Consider the following 23,535-nt stretch of genomic DNA (forward strand, 5'->3'; position numbering starts at 1 on the left):
GGTGGTCGTGGAGCTCGATATGCTGGTTGTGTGTTGTAAACAGGGTAGGATATTTGTGGTGATTGAGGTTGGTAAGATGACAAAGCTTGGTCGTAGGGATGTGGAGAATATTGGAAATATTGTGAGTGGTGAGCGTTAGGCTGGTATCGCGGTGGTCGTTGATGGCGGTATGATGTGTTTCCCAAGGCCATCACCGATGCTGCTTCTTTCTCTTTTTTCTTTCCATTTCCGAGAGTACCAGTTTGTATAGCCCTACTGGTAGACTGCAAAGCTGCTAGACTTGTTATTCTCCCTGTCTTAATGCCATCTTCGATCATGTCCCCAGCTTTGATCACTTCTGCAAAAGTTTTTCCACTCATTGTCACCAAACGTTCATAGTATTCCGGTTCTAGTGCTTGAATGAAGAAAGTAACCATTTCTGTCTCCTCCATGGGTGGGTGTACCCTAGATGCTTCTTCCCTCCACCGTATAGCATATTCTCGAAATGATTCGGTGAACTTCTTCTTCAACTTTGTAATTGAGATTCTGTCAGGAGCGATCTCAACATGAAACTTGTAGTGATCCACAAAAGCATTTGCCAAATCATCCCAAGTACGCCATTTGGTTGTATCTTGCTTAGAATACCACTCCAAGGCTTTTCCACTCAAACTCTGATTGAATAGTTTGACTCTTATCCCTTCATTCTTCCCCACACCAATCAACTTTTCACAATAGACCTTCAAATGGAAGAAAGGGTTCCCCGACCCATCAAACTTCTCAAATTTTGGGATCTTGTAACCTGGTGGCAATTCTACCTCAGGAAATGCACATAATTCTTCATATCTCACGCTTTGGTTACTACCAAGTCCACGCAAACTTCTCATGGCATCTTCCAAACTTTTGAGCTTTCTATTTATCATTTCATCATTAACTGACCGTGCCTCATTTTCAACTTCGACATAATGATCAACATCTGTGCGACATTGTCCTTGAATCTGTGTCATGGGTGGAGCTGTGGTATAAGTATACACCGGCGGAACTTGATGTGTGTCATGTGCTGGCGGTATGAATTGAGCTTTTGAAGAGGTGGTTGTAAATAAAAAGGGAGCATTTTGAGTGAGGTGTTCGGAACGAACTGGCTGAGAAGTGGTGAAATAATTTGCTTGGTTAAATTCGTCCAAATTTGGGAATGGATGTGGCACAGGCAAAGTTTGACGAACTCCCTGGGACGGAGTCATATGTGGCGGTGTTTGAGAAAATGACCGGTTATGAAGTACCATATGACTTAGTTCGGCAACTCGTCGCTCCAGACGAGCAATGGTCTCCAAATGTGTTTCTGGTTCATTAGAGGATGTGGGATCACTCGTGATTGGTAAACTAAGAGATGGCTCAGATGAAGTGGTTGCATTGATCAAACTTTGCTCCATTTTAGAACGAGTCCTTTTAGTTAACCAGGTGATTAGTGATGAGTCAGAATCTGATTTCTTGGCTTTAGACCGTGTGAAATATGGATGCTCCGCCAGTTCCCTTTTAGCACAAGTCAACCTTTTTCGTTTTGAAAATAAGTTTAAAAAGAAAAAAGATAAAAACAAGAAAAAGAAAAGGAAAATGAGTCAGTATACGGTAAGGATAATATTATTGCATATAAACACATTATTGCAATAATACATCGCGTTTTATAATGCAAGGGGCCTCTTTATGCCAGAGGTAGGCCTAACGAACATTGAAGGACAAACATGTCTTTTATGTATCATTCCATAACTCTTCTTACAACTAATTTACAAGAAAATAAAATTTATTACATGCCAGTTTAATAATACAATTTAAAGTTGATCTAGGATATCTAACGCTTTATCTCCACTAATTTCTTTTAATTGTCTTCAACCTCCGACATTAATTTTAGATGCTCCACGTCAACCTGCAACAAAAGGTCAGTTTTTCTTGAAATACTTATCTATAGAGTACTAGGTCTACATATTCCACATATTTGTCCTTCAAATAATGCACATAGATAGTGAGTAGTGTCATTTAGAGTCATGGACTCTTTTGGACATTTGGTAAGGTTGACTAATGAACTTAATACACCAAGGGTATTAAGCCTCCTAGGTTTAAAATGATGCATGTTCTTACAAGGTTTTGGCTTCGCTCTACCCTAAGTAGACTAAGAATGGGTTTGCTAGACACAAGGTTCCCGAGCGGACTGCTCGAGTGAGAAGGCTACGCGGTCCCCGTTATTCGGGCACCCCCGCGCATGCGCCAACTCCCTTAAAATTTGGATTCTATGAAGAAATTTGCGGGTGCGCTAAGCACACCTCGCGTGTACGTGTGATAGTGTGAATTTTCCAAAAGTGGAGGAAATATGAACGGAATGCCAGTTTAAGGAAAGCAGTAATAACATATTACACAGAAAATACATATAAGGAATAAAAATACTTAAAACCATATAAAGCAACAATATAGACAAAATAAAGCAAAATAAACAAAGCATCCAACAAATGATTTATTAACCTAAGTTGTTATGGTTAAGAGCCTAAAGTCCCCAGCAGAGTCGCCAAGCTGTCACACCCCATTTTAACCGGGTTGGATTTAGGGGTATGACGTATTGGTGATTCCTATTTATTTGTTTTAAGGAGTCGCCACCTAATTAATTTAACGGTGAATTAGGACACCTAAATGTTAACTAAGGCAAAGTTAAAACTAAACCTCAATTAATAGTCTGCTTAACCAGTGTGATTCTAGGTAAGGGCTCTATATTATCCTAAAGGGAAGGGGTTAGGCATCCTTTAGAATCCGTTAATTTACGGTTATCCGACCAAACGTAGGTTAATTATAAGAAATAATGACAAAACTATAGTATTTAATATTGTATGAGAAGTAAACAATTTTTTTTTTTGCAAACAAATGACGTGATGATTTTCTTTTTTCTTTTTTTAAATAAAATAAAATAACAGAGATGCAAAGGCTCCCCAACACGTGGGATTGCTTTTAAAATTCATTTTTGTAAACCAAATGTGTTGGCATCCTTTATTTTTTTCAAAATGGAACTGGACAACTAATCTTTTGATTGGAATATATCGTATGCAAATGTTCCATGATCTTAAAACCTGAAGTTATTTCAAAACATGGTAAGAGGGGTGTAAAGTCTAAAATACTCCAGTGATGCAAAAAGGTACCGGATACTTCCTCTAGTTAGCTTTCCTTAAAGCCCCAATTCTAAACAGAGGCTATATATTCACGTTTGAGGAAAACATCAGCCTGTACTCGTTTAACAATTAGTGGTTTTTTTTTGTGTTGTTTTTTTTTTAAGAGAAAGGAAGAAAAAAGATTACAAATATTTCAGTTCCAGAACATCAACGTTATAGGCCTCATAATCTACCCTTTCTAAGTTGATAGTATTCTAGGCTATATCCTTCTAAGAGAATCAACATATTCAAGGGACAATCACAAGTAAAAATAGTAAGATTGTAACAGAACTATATAAAGGAAAACTATGATGGATGTAGCTTCCTTGCTCTCATTTCATTTTTTATTCAGATAGGAGAGAGAGAAGAAACGAGTAATGAGGGATAGAGGCTTCATCGCCTCTTGTTCTGCTTGATGGTGCGGCAAGGGGACAACGCAGATGGATGGAACGTAAAATGCAGATTTTCATGACTATAGGTGATGCTGAGTCTCATTTGAGACCCGTTGTAACTCCACGACATGCAAAAACAAAGAAACCAAAAGGGGGATTAGAATAAGGAACCCTCATCTAGAACAGAATAAGTAAAAGAAGATAAAGTAAGCATCACATCGTCAAAGATAACAAATATACACTTCTGAACCAAACTCGTTCTCGAAGTGTTCTGCTAGATATTCATTTTCCTTATATTCATCTTTTATATCAAAAGCACATTTTACTACGAACAAGATATTTTATTGGTCACAAGCATGAGAAGAACATCATTAAAACTAAATTAAGAAGCCTCTTAGTTTCTAACAGAAGTCGAATTCAAGTTTTTCTAATAAGCTTTTCAATATCAACATTGATGTGAGTTTTTGAATCTCAAATCCAGTCAAGAAGAAATTGAGTCTAATACTACAGCATGCCTTTTGCAGAAGCTTTGTAACCCATCTCAAAAATTACACTTTCACAAATTCAATAAAATGACAAGGCACAGGTATAGGCAATATACAAACAAGCCTAAGTTAAGATAAGCACTGCACCTGGACAGATCCAGCAAAAAACCACTCATGCTACTTTACAAAAGCTAAATGAACATAGGCAGTTTTTAATGACATAAACAAACTAGATTGGTCAATATACCTGCAAGTTCACCTTTCACTCATCTTTGGACAACCAGAAAACAAAGCATCTATACAAGTTCATAATGTTCAGACAAAGTCTCGAAAGAAATCACCCAAGATATGAGGGAGAAGAGGAGGATTCTAGTTTAAGGAAAAGGAAGGAACTAGTTTTAAAACATGTTTTGCCCCATCTTAAGTACTGAGCTGGAAGAACATCTCCTACACATGGAACATGGCCGAACTAAACTCTATAGTCTATTAGAAATCCCAGAAAAAATGATTATTAAGTCAAGCTACTTCATTAAGCAGCAGTCGAACTACACAAATGTTGATGCCCTGACGAACAGGAATCAAAAACTAATAAGGCAAAGAAACATATATGAAAATATTAATAGTCTAAAGCTATCTGGACAAACATATTTGAACAGGATGGGAATATATTTGGAAGCAAATCAAACAAGACAACTTTTAATAATACCAACAGCCAGCAAACCAACTTAAACTAATTAGCCATTTAGCTAATGTATGAACTCCATATTTAAACTAAAGCAAGCGGGGTCTTCAATATGATTTGAAATTGCTAATATGTTAACCTATCTAACTAATCCAACAACCAACTATGCATAAACACGTGCTAACATTAGGCTGATCAAAACAGTGACAATAAACAACTAATACCAGCATTTGAACCAAGCTAAACATGCATATGGATATGCTTAGTTAAATAAACATGATTTTAAACATAAATTAAACAAACACATATCTGCTTAATACACACACTAAAACATAATAAAATCGAGATAAAATACAGATACATAAATAAGAAGGAATATTTTTACCTTCTTCGAGCGCAGCGAACAAGGTGAAGGTTTTTCAGATTTACCTCGACGATTTGAGACTCCGGTTTTTAAATTTATACGGACTCGAATCAATTGCGGGAAACAAAAGAATCAGAATAATCCTTTGTTTTCGAACGAATATCCCAAATATTAAAAACTGATGAAGATTTGATAATTTTAGACGGGAATTTGAAGCGATTAAAAGAAGCTCGAAACTTTTTGGGGTTTTTTTTCACAGCGAAACGAAATTTATTCTTTGGAAAGCTTTGTGAATCCGAAAAAGGCCCTTTTTCCAGGACTGTCTCGATTTCTTTACGGGGGGTTTTTCAGATCCAAAATCACATCCTCTAGATAGACTGGAAAACGATTATTTATAGGAGATGGTCAGTATTTTTGCGTGAAGAAGAGAGAGGAGCGTGAGGGACAAAACGAGGTGGGGTGACAGAAGGTAACGTGGGGGAGATGGGAGACGAAGGGAGCAGAGGGAAGTGGGGTGTCAGGGGTGTAGTGGAGGCGTGGGAGAGAGAATCAGTGGGAAGGGTGTGCGGCGGCTAGGTTTTAGGATGAAGGGGAGGAAGAGAACGATGGGGAGATGGTGGTGTAGAGGTGACGATGGTGGTGATGGTGGTGATAATTGACGGGAAGGTGGAGAGGTGGAGAGGCGGAGGATGGTAGAGGTGGAGAAGGAGAGAGGGAAGGGAGAGGAGGTGCGGCGGTGGAGGAAAAAAATGATAAGGAAACCCTAAAGGGTTTCCCTTATCCTAAACAAAAATGGGCTGGACCCGGTCCATAAAATGGACCGGGTCAATTTTTGGACCGGGTATTAAAAGAATGAGCTAGCGAATTAAAACACGGACTATTCCAAAAAATTGAGATCAAAATATGGGCTAGTCAGGAAATATTTATGAGTTGATTAGGATTTGATTTGGGATCCGATAAATCAAAATACGGACTGAGTGCAAGAAATAGTTTGGCTTCTAAATTTAAATAAAAGACCTGTTTAAACAACTTGTGTTAAATATTGCTCAATACAAAATACGCAATCATCAATGCTCGGGTAAAAAATGGCGTTGTAATGGCCGTGCAATAATATTTCGAAAATCCGCAGTAAGATAAATACTATTATTTAATTATGCAAAGATAAATGTGATGTGTGTGCGTAAGCTGGTAAAATGCCGAAATGATAAAAAATTATGAATTATAATAATGGTAATATATAATAATGATAATAATAATAATAATAATAATAATAATAATAATAATAATAATAATAATAATAATAATAAAATGCGGTAATAGTAATAAGAATAATTAATAGAATAATGCAATAGCGGTATTGATAAGAGGCTAATAATTATAGTAAACACATAATATATATATATATATATTTTTATTTTTTCCAAAAAATATTAGAAGCGCAAAAATAGGTATTTCGGCAGAGAGACGGGACAAAATTGGGTGTCAACACCCAGCTGTAGTCTCCCAAGCGGTCCAGATGCTCCAAAAAAACCAAGTAACGTAAACTGACAAAGGCACCCGATGAATTCGGGAACAAGATGCCCCCGAATATAATAAGCAGGTACAAACGGGCATAACGATCAACATTGTCCTGCGGGGTGCAGTCGCTAACCGGATCCAGACCCTCCAAATAAGTGCAGAGTGCACTAAGCTGAACCCGACTCTGTCCGGATATCTGGGCCGCGGCATCAGGCACGAAGTGGGTGAGCCTAGTCAACTCTGTCACCCACGTCCGACCAGGAGGAGGCTCGTACCGAGTGTACAGTGGCTCTCCATCAACCCGCAATCCAAAGAGGACCTCTACATCCTCAAGTGTAATCGTGGCCTCACCAGTGCGAAGATGGAAGGTATGTGTCTCTGGCCTCCACCGCTCAACCATGGCCGTGATGAGCGCCCAATCATGTTGTACCCGACCAACGGACACGCAACGGTAGATGTCGCCCCGAAACAATATCTCCAACACGCGAGGGTGTGGGGGGTGCTCGCGTAAAAGAGTCAACGCTCTTTGCAGCCTACGGGGACGGAGCCTAGTAGATATCCCTATAGTACCAGCCCATAATAACTCTGACCTATGGTTGTCTTGCAAAGACAATACTGATCTATCAGCGGGCCCTGGGTGAATAGCGGGCCCCGGGTGAACAGCGGTGTTATACCCCGTACATTTATGCGACGAATTATCCGCAAGCAAATCGACTCAAGTTAAAGGCGGAATTATTTTCGGACATGAAATAAGAGCTTTTAATTTTCACGGGCACTGTTCACGGCCAGCCCATTTTTGCCCCCTTCTACACAATTAATTGGAGAGATTTGAAGATCAAGAGGAGGAAAAAGATGGAGCTCATGGTAGCCATGGCAACTCACGGCCATGGCTTTCTTGAAGACATTTCATGGTGAAAAATTAGAGCTTGTCTCTAAGGTAAGATTTAATTCTTTTCTACATGTTTTGGAGGTAGTTTAGACTTGTATAGCTTGGTAGATGTGTGTTGAATACAAACGGGTTATGTATGTTGATGTTGAATTATAAATTGAGCCGTGTAAGGGGGGTGTTTTGAGTAAGAATGACGAATTGATTTTAGTAGCATTATGTAGGAATTAAATGGTTAAATTTAAAGTTGTGTTATGGACATATTGTTATCCTTGCTAAATTGAAAGGATTGAGGGTATGATTATGTTCATATGATTATTGTTGTTGTTATCATGGGTTATGTGATGAGAATGAAGGAAATTAATGGTTAGAAACTTTATAGAGATCGTGTGGATGTGTGAAGAGGAGTGTGGCCGTGAGCCATAGTAATGAAAGAGAATGGTGAATTAAAATTTATTTAGCTTGTTAGAGGTGTCGTTATGACATTGATGACGTAGATAAAGGGTTAACGAGTTGAGTTGGTGTTGAAATTGGTTGTATGTTGTTATGAGAAATTATGTGATTTTTATATAATTTTTATGCAATTATGAAAGTAAGATGCTAAATGTGAACTATGGTTGTTATTAATGAATTTGGAAGAAAACAATGCGATTTGGTAGTTTCGTTGCAATTGTAGAAGTTTCGAATGGAATATGGAAATGGGCGGAATGGTTTGAATCCTTGGATATTGTTTAAAATGTTATTGAAATATGTTTGGGTAATCTTGAGTTAGTTAATGAATATGGAAAAATGTTGATATTAGTTGGGTGGTGTGAATTTAGAATGGAAGAGTTACATTATGTGGAAAGGAAGGGAAAATTTTTGGATTGTTGGAAATGTTGTATGAATTGCTTAGAATGTCTTTAAGTATTGTTGGTATGGATTCGGGTTAGTATTTAAATATATAAGCATCGATGTTGGCTTGAAGGTAAGTCGTCGAGTTGAATTTATGAAAGTTGTTGAATGATGTAAAAGAGAGTTACTATTATTATTTTGCCTTTCGAATTGGTTATCAATGTTACTAGGTTGGTTATTGTGGTTGTTGTTGTTGATTTTGAGCGAGATAAATTCTCGGGATGGCCTATTTACAGGGGAAGTGCTGCCGAATTTTCTGTAGAATTTAATGATTAGTTTGGAATGAATGGCTTAAGTGCCCTTAGCTAATGATTGGTATTCGTTGGCGTAATTGTAGACCTTGGGGAGCCCGAGGCGTAGATTTAGATTGGCTATCTTGGAAGTGCGTTCGAGATATGTAAAGCTATCCCTTTTCTTCTTTTGGCATGTCCTAGGTGTACTAGGATCGGATTCGAGCCTCGGAAAATATTCTGCTCATCGGAATCCGCATTTGAAAATATCCCTCTTTCATTCAATAGAATTGAACCCTTTTTGTATGCTTTCTTGAAAATTATGCAAACCTTCCCCAAACTTTATGAAAAGTTATAAAATGTCCGTAGAACCTTCGTAGGTGACCCCATAAGCCTAAAATGCGTAATTTGAGCCCACCGCCTTGCTTGTCCCAAGGTGGGACCACTAGTCTCGGTTTTACCCTTATTGTACTTAAGGCTCGTTTTCGAGCAGTTTTTGGAAAGAAATGTTCTGACTACTCTTTTAACTACTAAACAAAAAAAATTGTTTTAAATAATTCATTAAGTCTTATAAATTGTTTTGGCACTCGGAACGACTTCAGAAAGGTTATGCTTCTGTAATTCATTATGACATCCGAAACTCACTTATTATGATCCCGTCTGACTTCATTGAATTGGTTTGTCATTGATATGCCTCATCGAGTCTCTGAAAATATTTATGATATTTTAACTGCATTTAGTTTCTCACTACTCCACTCGTGGATGCCCCAATGTTTCCCACACTGAGCCCTGGTCAGGATATGTTGTCAAGCGTAATCCTCTGCATTGTTCGCCGTGCCTCGATGTGAGGGGGCAGGTATACGTGTACATGGGTTTATGGAGTATGCTGTGCCATGTACACATGTTCTGATATGATTTTCCATGGCCATCTGATATGATATACTATGTTACGGGGTTATGCCCCTATTCTGATTCTTCTGTGTTGTGGGACCAGCGTCGGGAAGGTGGCCACGTTCTGTCTGCCGAGTCCCTTGGCAGGGGTCGGATTTGATATGACATATGTTTCTGTACACACTCCGCATGTTTTGAAAATATGTATTTGATACTTTGGATTTTCTACTCACTTTTTCTGTACGTTCTGTACCAGTTATGATTTTGTTTCTGTAATTCAGGCTTTACATATTCAGTACATATTTCGTACTGACCCCCTTTCTTCGGGGGCTGCGTTTTCATGCCGCGCAGGTACCGACGACAGGTTTGCTGATCCGTCCGTCTAGGATATTTTTCTGCCATTTGGAGCGCTCTTTTATTCAGAGCCCATCTTTTGGTACAGTCTGTCACTACTGTATTTATATATTCTCGTTCATGAGTACGGCGGGGCCCTGTCCCGTCATATGATTCTGTCGGTCTGTTTAGAGGTCTGTAGACATGTTTGTGGGTTGGGGTCTTTCTGTACGGATGCGTGTATATGTTGTGTTTGGGCGATCCCATTCGCCGCGGCGGCCGGTCCGCATATGTTTAAATGTTGCTTTGTTGGCCCTGGGTGGTCATTGTTGGTATTATCTGTGCGCAGGGTTAATTTGGATAGTCTGTAAAACAAAGGAAACTCTGCCGAAATTTTTCTGGAAATTATCTAAATTTGAAATATAGCCTTGTCGGCTTCTGCTATATACTTGAATGCGTTTGATAAAAATTTGAGATAGCATTTGATAGATGTGTTTGGGTGCCCAGATCGGGCACTAGTCACGGCCTACGGGGTTGGGTCGTGACAAGCGGGCCCCGGGTGATCATTGGCCCCAGGGGGAACATTCGGATCCATGAAAGAGTCCGGTCTGTACAAACTAAATTAGTCATTATTCTTGAAATGAAAGATAAATTATATTAACTAATCGAAATTTAGCAGTAATATTTGTTTGGAACTCTATTTTGAATATGTGATATATTTTTAGTTGACCAAATAGCCAACACAACTACGATAAAATTAAACTAAGAGTTTATATTCGTCGACCACATATTTTCCTATAAACTTTACATTTTTATCTTTAGCTTATGTATTTATGAAAAGAAGAACTTTAACTATTCTTTTTAAGATAATTTTTTTTATTTAACATATATATTCATGCTTTTAAAATTGTATAGATTAACATTTCATAATCGTTTACAACTTGTTTGGATGGTTGTTACCTATTGTATTATATTATGTTGTTAGTATAAATAAAATATTTGTTTTGATTGCTACTTTAATTTTATTGTTATGTAACGGCGAGAGGTTCTATTTTATGTAACCACTGATTTGGTCCTATATAATACAACATAATACGATAAATGTCAAAACAATACATAACAATCATCCAAACAAAACATATAATAATTCATTACCAATCAACTTCTTTCAATTCATAAAGAATATTTAACAAATACTCAATTAACAAAATAATAATTCATTAACAATTTATAAATAATTAACCAAATTCAACTCATAAACATATAACAAATTAACAATGTTAACAATTCATAAATAATTAACCAAATTAACAACTCATAAACATATAACAAATTAACAATGCATAAACATTTAACAAATTACAATTCATAAACATTTAACAAATAATGAATTAAACCAAAAAAAAAAACGGAACAGTAGCTCCAGCCACTGCCCGATCAAAGCAAAAAAAAAAAACGAAATTTGCTTTTTTTTTTTTTGGAAATTAAGGACGATTAAATGTAAAACATGCATGCAATATAATGTATATAACAAAATAATAACAAAAGTCATAGTAGAAAACCTTAATCGAAGATTTTTTGTAGAGTTATTTTAATCGAGTTATACGCCGCTTTTTCTCAAAATTCGAACTTAGAATCTTGTTCCTTGACTTGAATATACCGAGAATCTAAACTTTCCGGATGAAATTTAATAGAAAACAACGTTTTTAATGCGTGGGGACCACCTTGGCTCGCCTCCAATGGCGTTTTTAATTTTTTTTTGCCACTGGAGGGGCCAGTGGTTGAAAACGATCGGGTTATAGTGGAACTCCTATAACGCATGATTTTACTGCGTTATAGGAGAGAGGCAAACTCCTATAACGCAGTAACATCATGCGTTATAGGTCAGACCGTATTTCGTATAGCGCAGTATTTTACTGCGTTATAGGACTTAACGGGGTCGTCTCCGTTAGTGCTATAGCGCAGTAAAATACTGCGCTATAGGTACTTTAGTAACTTTTTTTTTTGTTGGGGTATTTTGGTTTAAAATGTTTTTTTTTTTTTAGCTATTTTGGTTCCGGACTCCCCCCATCCCTGCGTGGACCCCCCCCCCCCCCCCCTCCCCTTCCCGCTCCAAAAAAAGTTTTAAAAGTTACTTTTTTCAGATTTTTACACCACCCACCACCCCCTCCATAACCACGCAAAACTTTGCAAAACTTTCAATTTTTATAATTTTTTAATAAAGATAAAATTAAATAGGAAGTGGAAAAATCGGGAAGAGGTAGGGGGTGTGTGAGGGGGATGGGTGTAGAGAATCAAAAAAAGAAAACTTTTCAAAACTTTTTAAAAAAAACCTAATTTTTTGGAGAGGTAGGGTGTCGGGAGGGGGTGGTCATGGGATGGGTGGGGTGAAAAAAAATAAAAATAAAAGAAACTTTTAAAACTTTTTTTAAGAAAAAAAGAAAAAAAATGGGGGTGGGGGTAGGGTGAGGACTGGGGGGGAGTGGGTTGAGTGAGGGTGGTGGGGGGCGAGGGGAGAGGGATGTGGTGGTGTAGAAACCCAAAAGAAAAATTAAAAAAAAAATTGGGAGAGGGGGGGGGGGGGGGGGGGCGGAGGGAGGGGGTGTCAAACAATTCCCAATGATGGTCCTTACGGATCGAATCATCCATATAATATACAAAAAGAAACTCCAGATATTTGAGATTTTTCTCTTTGAATAAGATGCCCATCAGAATTGAAAAAGAATGTAGGGCTTTCGACCCCTGAGATACATTATTTTGCGCGGATTGCCCTTCCTTTGGGGTGGTCTTTAAATTTTGCCCCTCATATTGCTGGTCTTTAATTTTTGCCCTTCGCGTTGCAATCCTGAGCGTTCACGCAGAAATCATGAGATTCTGGGTTAGAACGCCCGCTCAAGGATAAATTTAAAAAAAAAAATTACAAGGCAAGGTTTGGGTCGCTTGTATGTCGGACCCGACATACACTTGTTAAGGAATTACCAAAGTTATGTCGGACTCGGCATACTCATGTCTTATGGGCAGACTTGGCATAAATATGTCGAGTCTGGCATAATTTTTATAATTCCTTAGCAAGTTTATGTCAGGTCCGGTATACTTATGGGCAAACTTTTAGTTAAGCCTTAACTAAAAGTCTTTTCCTAGTTATGCCATGGGGCAGATTTTTAGTTAAAGCACAACTAAAAGTATGTCTCATAAGGCGGAACTTTTCCTTAAGGCAACTAAAAATTTACCTTATAAGACAAAGTCTATGTCTTAAGGAAAAGTTATGCCTTATGGGGCATACTTTTAATTATTTCTTAACTAAAAATCTGCCCCATAAGGCATAACGAGGAAAAGACTTTTAGTTAAGACTTAACTAAAAGTTTGCCCATAAGTGTGCCGGACCCGGCATAAACTTGTGAAGGAATTACCAAAGTTATGCCGGACCCGGCATACTTATGCTAAGTCTGCTCATAAGGCATAAGTATGTCAGGTCCGGCATAACTTTGGTAATTCTTTAACAAATGTATGCCGGTGGGGGCATAACGAAATTTAAACTCCGCCTTACGAATTTTCTGAAAATTTTTGACTGAGTGAAAGTTAGAATCTGGAACCCATGAGTTTTAGTCGAAGGGCAAAATTTAAAGATTTCAAATATGAGGAGCAAAATTTAAAGACCATACCAAAAGAAGGGCAATTCGCATAAGGTATGCTTTTAATGCGTTGGGTGGGGGGTAGGGGTGGGGGTGGGGGTAGTTTTGCATGGGTTGTGGAGTGGTTGGGGGTTGAGGTGGTGCATGGTTGCGGAAGTGGCTGTTGTTTGATAGTTAAGGGGTGAGTGGTGCAAAAAATCAAAAAAAAAAAAAAATCAAACTTTTTTTTTTCAAAACAAATTTAATTTTTTTTTTTGGGACGGGGGGTGGGGTGGCGTGGGTGGTTGGGGGTGAATTGGGTGGTTGATGGAATACACTTGTGGACTTGTTTCCCTACTTTTATTAGAGAAGTCATTTTCCCTATTTTTGAAGAACTTGTTTTCCTAAACCAAATGTTTTTCAAAATATTTTTACCAAATGAACATGAGAAAATTGAAAAACATTTTATACCGAGCACACCCATAATCAAACTAGTTTATTCACCACATATCCTGAGAAATCACAAACCCTTGGCTAGTATGAGTTTGTGTCATTGATTTATGTTAGATGACATACTTTTAACATGTTCTCTTTCAGGCTCTTCAACATATCCAAAAAACAATGTTTCCAACGAAATCGCTCAACTTTCCAGAAGTCGTCTAAAAGGATGCAAAATGATCAGTTTCATTAGCTCATCTCTTTTGTATTTTATTTGTTCTTACAAAAACTCTAAATCCATACCCATTTGCCAGAGAAATATACTAATAGATAGCTTTGTCACGAATGACCTGAAACAAAACCTGTTACATGTTTGCCTTGAAAAAATCTTCTACACTGAGCTGAATCCAGAGGACCACCAACAAGATCAGTAAGTAAGAAATGTCACTGGTAGTAAGTGCATAGAGCTACAAATGCTTCAACTACAAAAACCAAGCTTCTTCATCGTTTTTGCATAAGCCGGAGGGACAGTAGCAGGTAGCCTGAGTCGACGTTTTGATATCTTAGACTGCAGCAAACAATAAAACGCATTTAACACCACATGGAAGTGGTCATGACTGAAGTTCATAACCAATGCAAGTGTACAAACACAACAACATGCAGATAATTCAACTGAGGAAGATGGAAGCTCAACTTCACATAAGGGCTCAAGGATCTCTTTAAATTACAAGGCCAAAAATCCTGGAAAATCCAAAGATTTGCTTTCCAAAAATCAAGTGATCTCAAAACCTAGCAACCTAATCCACTCAATGAAAGCATAAGAGCATGAGTGACTCACAAGTTGTGATCTCATGACAGCCTTCACCTTGCTAATGAAATTTTGAGCTTCTTATTCTCAAAAGTCTGAACAAACACAATACCACACAGTTGAACATAAGTGAAATCGCAGTTAGACTAGTTCAGGCTAACTCCTCGCAAGATTATGCTCTCATAGGATTTGGGCTTAATAAGTTCCATATCAAATATTCTATTACTGCGGCCAAGTTACAGTAAACTGTGATGCTAATATGGTAATTAACTAATTTTACCAAGGTCCAAGTCCAAGCAATTACTTTATCAAAAAGTTTAAACGGGAGAGGGCAGGCAGGAATTACTCTTCTGCACTTCAAAGAAAAAGCTGTTTTGTCAAATACACTAGTTTCCACGCCAGGAAGATTCTGACCCCCACCCAAACCTAACAGACTTTCTCAAATAACAGGCCACAGGTATACCGTCAAAAACCCAACCAATGAACTGCCTCTAAATCCAAAATTAATTAGTATCTGCTTTGTAAAATCTTCTTTATCCAATCCATTCTATTCAGATTCATTATAATCCAATATCAGAGGATTAGAGAATTCATCATCATTAGGCAATTTTACACTGGTCGTCAACGTCCACATTTCTTCTCCTTTATCTGGGACTTGAGACGGATATACTTTGTGAACCTATCAATTAATTAACTACTACTCTGTCCCGAATTTGCCCAGGATTCTCTTTCACGTGAAAAGTTGTTCTTTACATCGCTTGAATTTGAAAGTCTAACGGCAGCTTTTATTGGTATCAATTAGATGAAATTCATGCTCATTCCGCCAAGTAATTCAATACTCATGCAGGAATTAAATAGTGCACATAGTGAGTGGAGAAAGAAAAGCAATGCCAGCTTACTAGTATATGTGTTTGCCAACTTATTTTGGTTTACTCGGATGGTTTTCAACTTCAATAATATTGTTTCTATGCAATTGAAATCAAGATGGTGTTTACATTTATCCCAGTTCCTTTTTCATGTGCACATAAGGTTCTGGTATGTATAGAACAATAGCTCGTCGAGAATTATGTGGTGAATTCATTACATTTTGGTATAGTGCTTATATACGGGAGATTTTCCCATTATTAAAAAACTTTCCTTTTAAAAAATGGTGTTTGCACTCAATTATCTTATTTTAATTAATGCAATTCAACATCTATTAGGAAAAAAGTGACAATAAATAATAGGTAAGAAACAAATGACAAACCAATGAATCAATCAATTACACCTCAAAGTTGACTAGGGAGGAGGTTGACTTTCCACACAGCTTGATTTGGATTCCCAAGGTTCAGAGCAAGGTATTCTTTACTTGGCTAGCAGCTAGAGTAGTGATCTTGACGGACGAGAATCTAAGGAAGAGGAAACTAACTTATGTTAGTTGATGTTTTTTGTGCAAGGAATCGGTGCAGATGTGGATCATCTTTTACTTCATTGCCGGGTTGTTTTGGGATTATGGTGAGAAATTTTGACATGATTTGGAGTGAAATTAGCGACGCCGCGTATGGTAAAAGCGGTATTGTCTAACTGGAATTGTGGCAGACGGAAAAGAAGCACAAGGCTTGGAAGTTTGCTCCATTAGCACTTATGTAGGTTTTGTGGAGATGAATTATATACAATTGAGGAGTAGCCTCTTTCCCTTATTTCTTTTTGGTACGCCCATGAGATCCCTATAGATATAGAAGATTGGGGGGCTTTGTAGAAAACCATATAATTTTTGTAGGTTTTCTACTTTTCGTATACAAGATGTATACGGGCTTTTGTTTTTGCCAATACATTTATAAAATCATATTACTTTATCAAAACAAAATGATGAATGGGCGCAATGTAGCTGAAGGTGCTACAGAAGTATGGTGTTTAAGATTTGCTTAGGGCTGAACAGAAAAGAAGTGACACAGACAGGAGTGAACAAAGATTTTAAAGAACAAAGAAAGGTAAGAAGACAGGATGAAGAAGATATTCTTTTATAATTCATGAAATGTTTATTTCATTCAAGTCTCTCCAAACATAAAGGGGCACAAAAGCGTTTTAGTGAAGAATTTAGAGGATACATGGTGCACAAACAAATGTACCAAAACCAGTACTGCAACATAATCATATTCACCAGGCACTGTTCAAGCTGGTAGTATAGCAGCACATTGCATATGGTTTGCAGCATGCTATGAAAAGTTCTGTTATCTTAGGGTTGATAAATCAGATAATTCTTTTTGCAATACACCAAGATGATGCCTTTAAGATCAGAGGATGGTTTATTAGGTGGCCAATTTAATTTTGATAAGTAATTGAGTTCAATTATTTTACTTGTTCTCATCTAATTTCCTACTTCTTATATATCATTTTCCTTAATCATTCGTCTAAAAGCTTTTTATTGGTTGAGAATTAGGAGCTCCAGTTTTTTTAGGATAAAATGTTTAGACAATTTTTTTTTTTAAAGAAGCTATTATAACTTTGTAATCTTTCAACTTCTTATTAAGGAGATCAGCAGTCTTTTGATGTACATATACAGCATTTTCATGGTGAAATCAATAAAATTTCACTTATCAAAAGAAATCTGTGATATTTTGCCTCTGGTCTCCATATTCTATGGCAGAACTTCTATCAATCAATCAACTAAGACTCTATTCCAAATTAGTTGAATTCTTTGCTAAAAACAACGTTTTAAGCATTTCCCCTTATTTGCCTTTAGGAAACAAGGGATTTCACATGAATCAAAGTAAAACTCCCACTTCCACAATCAGGCATGTATCACTTGGAATCATAGCCAATTATGGGCTACACAAACATGTAGGATAGCAGGACTTTAAAGAAATCAATACAAGACTTGATGTATAACCAAACATCTTGATCACATAAATGGAAGAAAAATTAATGGTGAAAGTTAAGATTATCCAATAATTTCAGGCACACCGAAAAGTAGTGATGAAGATCATCAAATGAGTATTTCAAAAAATCTGATTTGGTACATCCGGATTAGATCAGAGAACCAGAATAATCTTCCGGTTTATGATATTTATCCCCATAAAGATGATCATCTTATTTCCTATTCTTCAAAGATCATGTTAAACTTTTCAGATACTACAAGCGCTCTCCAAGTCTTTGACAGAAGTTCTACAAGTCAAACAGGCAAAAAATATGAATGTCTATAGAATTTGATGGAAATACTACGAGTTGTGGCAGGAGAAAAACAGCATCCCAGTAACAAATTTGAGTTTGTTTAAGGTTCAATAATCCAGTCGGAGTTAATCTTTTAGAAGAAAAATATGTCATCAATGAAGCACTCAAATCTAACTTTATTTGGGGATGCTTTATGGACATCAAGTCATGCTCAGCTCGAAAAATCAAATAAAGTTGAAGAGATAAAAGACCTTGCATGCATGATACTTTCTAATCAAGTTATGATTTCCAGAGAAATGGGTATGAATATTGTAAAAAGGTTACAATTTTCCTGCCAGATGTATCAGATGCAACTTTGGAGAGACCAATATGAAGTAATTTCGGCCAGCCAATGAAGAGGAAAATGAAGAAAAGATGGAAAGGATTACACGGACATTACTACTCAGAGTAGAAAACGAAGACTTGAGCACCAGCTTTCCTTTTCCCAACCTAAGGAGAGCTGATAGAAGAACAGCTGGGAAAACAAAAAGTTTGGCAGAATCACTATTTACCACTGTAGCTGCATTACAGTTGTGGTCCTATAGCAATAAGCAATCTGTAAGGCTTGGGTTCTTAGTTCAGTTTTTATCTTTACTTATACTAGCTAGATATTATTATTTGGTTCATAATTTTTTGAGCTTATTTATATTATTTTCTTTCCTTCTTTTAAGTAGTTTGTTAATCAACCATAATTAGGTATTAACTTCTTGATGGCAACATCTTTTTTGTCCTCTCAAGCACCTTGATTCGCCTCTTTGTTCCACTTCGACCTTCCTTGATTCGCCTCTTTGTTCCACTTCGACCTTTCTCATTCTTGATTCATATCTACTTTCACTTCCCCACAATTTTCCTAACAACATTTCCCTTATCTATTTAGACTTCAGTGTTTGAAAGGCCCAATTTAAAGGTCTCACAGTAGTTCCGCACTCCCTAATTTCTCTCTCCTAGGCAGGTGCCACAAGCCATCTACTAAAGAGCAACAGACATCGCAGAACTTGCAGTAAGAATTAAGTTCATTAGATCATTGGATCCTAGATAACCGTGCAAAGGTAAACCATTTCAATGTATTGAGCAAAAATAATCCTAAAATTTCAGTAAGTTTACAAACTTTTAACCCCTACAAGCTGGATTTTTAAAAAGAAATGTTTTTGGGAATTTATTACTCAAATCATACAGTAAAGGATAGCCATAGCAGCAGCTAGTGCAGCACAATCAGTTCAAACTGCAAACTACTTAGTAGTGTTTGGAGAGCCAGAATCTCCGCTCGCTTCCATTTTCTTTCTCAAAGAAAACAAAGAAATTAGGAGGAAAGGTTGTGCATAAAATTATTCAAAAGGAAGCTCATTTGACAAATGCTAAAGAGGGCGTATTCCTTTTTTTTTTTTTGTGTGTGTGTGTGTGTCTGTCAAAACATGGCCTCAATGTCCATCAATGATACCATACGTGATGGTAAACATTTAAGAGAACTGAACTCAACTCAGACATCAGAAACACTCTCTAGATGTGCCAACATAAGAAGTATTAGACTTGTACCAAGATTATTGAAATTGTGTTAGTTAAGACGTCACAGAAGTATGGTAGGTAAAGGGAGAAAAAACAAATGAAGAGATCCAACAGTTGCTATAGACCGGTGAAGATTTTGATGATCTCCTCTCCCTTGCTCTCTATTATTTGCAGCTCTTCTCCAGGTGCTGCCTGTAGTCATGCCCGACGCCTTTTTTGAAATATACATGTCTAACCAGAATTGAATTTCACCCATTTTCAACCATTTCCTTAATTAATATTCTTTAACTGGGAATACACCTTGAATTCCCAAGTATCAGTCCCACCCACATCTACCCATGGTCTCCAAAAATCACTAAGGTCTCATTTGTTTGCACTTAATGGGGGTCAGAATCTGAATGGTTAAGATTTCAGCCCATTAAGTGCATCTGTTTTATTTAAAAAAAATATCTCCTATTAGGCCTGTTAGCATCTGATTCGGTCAGATCTAAAAAAGAGTCGGAATGATACACGCCTTCTTTTAACAAAAAGTCACTATTTTCTTCTTTCTGCAAAATCGTTTCACGCTTTTCTCTCCAGCTATTGGGACCATGCTTTTTCTTCAAGCAACACCTCCTTCTCCAAAAGATTCAATTTTGTGCTTTTAGATATATTTTTTAACTTTGTGATTGAAGTTTCAATATTTATTTTTCCGTGACTGGCATATTTTTAATATCAGTATTTTCTAATAATGCACCACTGAGAATATTAGTCTTGGACATGGAATCTGGAGATAACGATTATGGCTTAATGATTACAAGAGCGCTATGGTCTAGTTTCTTTCCACATATCTAGTTTTTTGTTGTAGGCTGTAGCATCCCTTCTGCGTGGAGTTTCTTTATCTGTAATATTTGTTATTTTCTAAATCAAATTTAATTTTGTCCTCTAATTAATCCATATATTAACCAGTTGGTATTCTGAGAGAAGATTTCTTTCCCTATACATCTCATTGTGCTTAGTGACAATTAGAAATTGGAACAAGTTTTTAATGTTAGTTTTTGGCTGGGTACTGTTTCTATTCTTTTTATGAAAATACTGTATATCCATGTATCACTTTAAATATTTTTTATCAAATAATTATGTTATTTTGCTTATATTAAGGTTTTTCTAGTATTTTATTACAACTAATTATTTTTCGTTTAATTGTCTAGTTATTATGTTTAGAGTTAGATAAATTATATATATTCAGATGTTTAAACAACAAACAGTCTTAACCATTCTCGGATCTACAGACCACATCTTAATGATTCAGATGTGTATTCCTATTCAGACGTCTTAATCTTAACGAAAACAAATGCAGCCTAAGACTTTGCATAACTCAGCAGATTGAGCAGATGGGTCTTCTTTCCTTTGCAGGTTAGATAGGTTTCAATTATAATCATGGTGACTTTGATTCTTCTACTTCACCAAAAGTTCCTAAATCAAGCATCATTTCCAAGAAATGCCTAGGTAGCAGACTAAACAGAGCCAAGAGATTATGATGACATAATACTCTTAAAGTTAAATCCTCCTACCTGTCACTACTACCAACACATTTCAGGAAGTAATGACTACTTCACATGTTATGCACCTATTCCCAAACTTAAACAACTGTAACAGCAAGGTGTAAACCTTCCACCTCCTTGCTGAAGAGTAAATAATTAGCTTGCATGGTGAGAAGAAAGACAATTGCTTTCACGAAGAAGTATTCTCACAACACCCCTCCCCCCAACTGCAAAAGTTCTGGCAAACAGTTAAAAGGGGGAGCACTTATTGATCCTTACTAGTCAAACAGTGAAGCAGCACTTTGCTATTAACAACAATAAGATAAGTACCGAGTAAAACACATAAGTGATTGCAATTACACCCTAAAACATCACTTCACTAGCATCAGGTAATATTAACAAAAATAAATGTTCATGTATACAGCATTTGGCTTAATTAATCCGAACTTCCAAAGCACAAGAGAAAAGCTGACCTTTAAATGTGCATTGTGTCTCTTCCCCTCTTTCCAGCGCCTAATCTGCCCATCTTTCATAACACGAAATCTGTCCTTAAAAGACCTAATCCGGTAAAAAGTATTCATTATCTTCAATATCTAACATAATCTTTCAGACAAAAGCAAATTAAGTCATATACATACGAATAAAATTTCATCTTGATTTTCTTGACTTTTGATGTGATTGGAGTCATCGGCTTCCTGCTTTTCAACTTCCTCTTCCTCTGTTTCGCAGTAATGTACCGCACTTGCATAAACTAGAAATCAACAACCAACACTAGAAAATTAAACAACAGACAAATCCAATAAACACAGAACAGACGCCAAAAAACTTTCACGTGCCTAGAACTCGAAAAACTGCAATCAACACTGAAAAAGTAAATAACAGACAGAAGCAATAAACAGACAGGAGATACTACGACCTTTTTCAACACTATCAAAGACTAATCGTGAATTCAAGCTCACATTTTTGTTAACCCCTTTGTTTTTCCTTTCATTTCCAAGCTCTTGGGGTCAAATAGCAGCAGCTCCTAGACTATAGCAATTATGCACCAATAGCAATTAGTATAGCACATTATACTATTTAAAGCTTCTGGAAAACCTAAAGAAATGAATATCTACTGCACCTACTACTCCCCTTGTGAATATACTTCTACAAGATTTCATTTATGCATACAGTTCAAGCAGACTGCATCAGGTGCGCTACAACCACCACTAGCGAAAAAGCTCACATTTTTGTTACCCCTTTATTTTCCTTTCATTTTCCAGCCCTTAGACTATAGTAATTATGTATCAGTAGCAACTAGTATAGCACATTTTACTCTTTAAAGGTTCTTGAAAACCAAAAAAAAAAGGGGGGGGGGGGGGGGAGAATACCCACCACTCCCCTTGTGAAGATGTGCAGACTTAATATAACTATATAAAACATCAGATACGCATATAGTTTAATCCAAATGCATCAGGTGCACTACAACCACCACTAATGAAAAATCAATTCTTTTACTAATCAACACTGAACAAGTAAATAACAGACAGACGTAATAACCGAAAGGAGATGCTACGAACATTTTCAGCACTATCCAAGACTGATAGTGAATTAAAGCTCACATTTTTGTTAACCCCTTTATTTTCCTTTCATTTCCAACTCTTAGACTACCGCAAATACATATCAAGAGCAATTAGTATAGCACATTATACTATTTAAAGGTTCTTGAAAACCAAACGAAATGAATACACACTACCCCCCTTATGAAATTGTGCAGACTTAATACTACTATATACTTGTATAAAACTTCATATACGCATATAGTTCAAGACGAATGTATCAGATGAGCTACAACCACCACTAATGAAAAACCAATTCTTCTGGATAAAGAAACAAACAAATGAAAATAATAAAAATTTGAGCTTTAAAGGTTCTTGAAAACTAAAATAAATGAATACCCACTACTCCCCTTGTGAAATTGTGCATCTATGCATGAAAAAATCTCCTCTTTTCTGGATAAAGAAACAAACAAATGAAAATGACAACTTACAGAAAGAGGGGGTAGAGAGGGGCCATGTATGGAAAGGGGTTTAATGAAGGTGGGAGAGATTGGTGAAGAATGTGTGAAAAAAAGTCTGTTAATAATAATGGGAGTAGTAGTAACAGTGTAGACAACACGATAGGGAAGAGGGGTATTATGGGTAATTGGAGTTGAACGGAGAACGGCCAGGGATCGGAGCTTGGAACACCATCTCTGCATCTTTCTCTTTTTTTTGGGACTTAGGTTTTTGCGTTCGGTTCTAAGAGCCAAGAATGACTCCACTTTTTTTCTCCTCATTTTTCACTTTGCACACCATTATAATATTTTAATTATAACAAATTTACTTTTTGTTTTTTTGGTTATTAGAAAAAAAAATGGAGAAACTAATTTTGCAAGTCATTTTTCGTACAACTTTAACTTTTTAACTTCTTGTTATTTGCTTCAACTAGTATTTAAATGTAATTATTAGTACTAACTGATTTTAGTACTTTAGTCATAGGTCGTGACACAATGTTAGAATTCTAATCCCTTCTAGAGTGGTGTGTAAATATTTTCTTCAACATCAACCCCGAAATACTAACTCTATTAGAGCTGTCAAAATGGGTCA

The 23,535-nt window shown here is 36.7% G+C and overlaps 1 protein-coding gene across 1 annotated transcript; it reads right to left on the reverse strand.

The window, feature by feature from the left end:
- Positions 1 to 14,112: 14,112 nt before the first annotated feature.
- LOC132639987 (uncharacterized) lies at positions 14,113 to 23,231 on the reverse strand. The gene is made up of 4 exons (XM_060356380.1): positions 22,938 to 23,231; positions 21,547 to 21,659; positions 21,382 to 21,466; positions 14,113 to 14,453 (listed from the first exon to the last, which is right to left on the reverse strand). Exons 1-4 carry the CDS (start codon positions 23,223 to 23,225, stop codon positions 14,364 to 14,366), a joined length of 576 nt encoding a protein of 191 aa, XP_060212363.1. The 5' UTR covers positions 23,226 to 23,231; the 3' UTR covers positions 14,113 to 14,363.
- Between the last annotated feature and the right edge of the window lie 304 nt (positions 23,232 to 23,535).

Source organism: Lycium barbarum, chromosome 1, assembly GCF_019175385.1.
Source record: "Lycium barbarum isolate Lr01 chromosome 1, ASM1917538v2, whole genome shotgun sequence".
Taxonomy (NCBI): domain Eukaryota; kingdom Viridiplantae; phylum Streptophyta; class Magnoliopsida; order Solanales; family Solanaceae; genus Lycium; species Lycium barbarum.

Excerpts from the sequence above, each read along its gene's own strand:
- LOC132639987 (XM_060356380.1), bottom strand. The coding sequence starts at position 23,225 with ATGAGGAGAAAAAAAGTGGAGTCATTCTTGGCTCTTAGAACCGAACGC. Across the intron at positions 21,660-22,937 it reads CCTCTCTACCCCCTCTTTCT|TTTATGCAAGTGCGGTACAT; the intron begins GTAAGTTGTCAT and ends GTTGATTTCTAG. Across the intron at positions 21,467-21,546 it reads ATCAAGATGAAATTTTATTC|GTCTTTTAAGGACAGATTTC; the intron begins GTATGTATATGA and ends TTACCGGATTAG.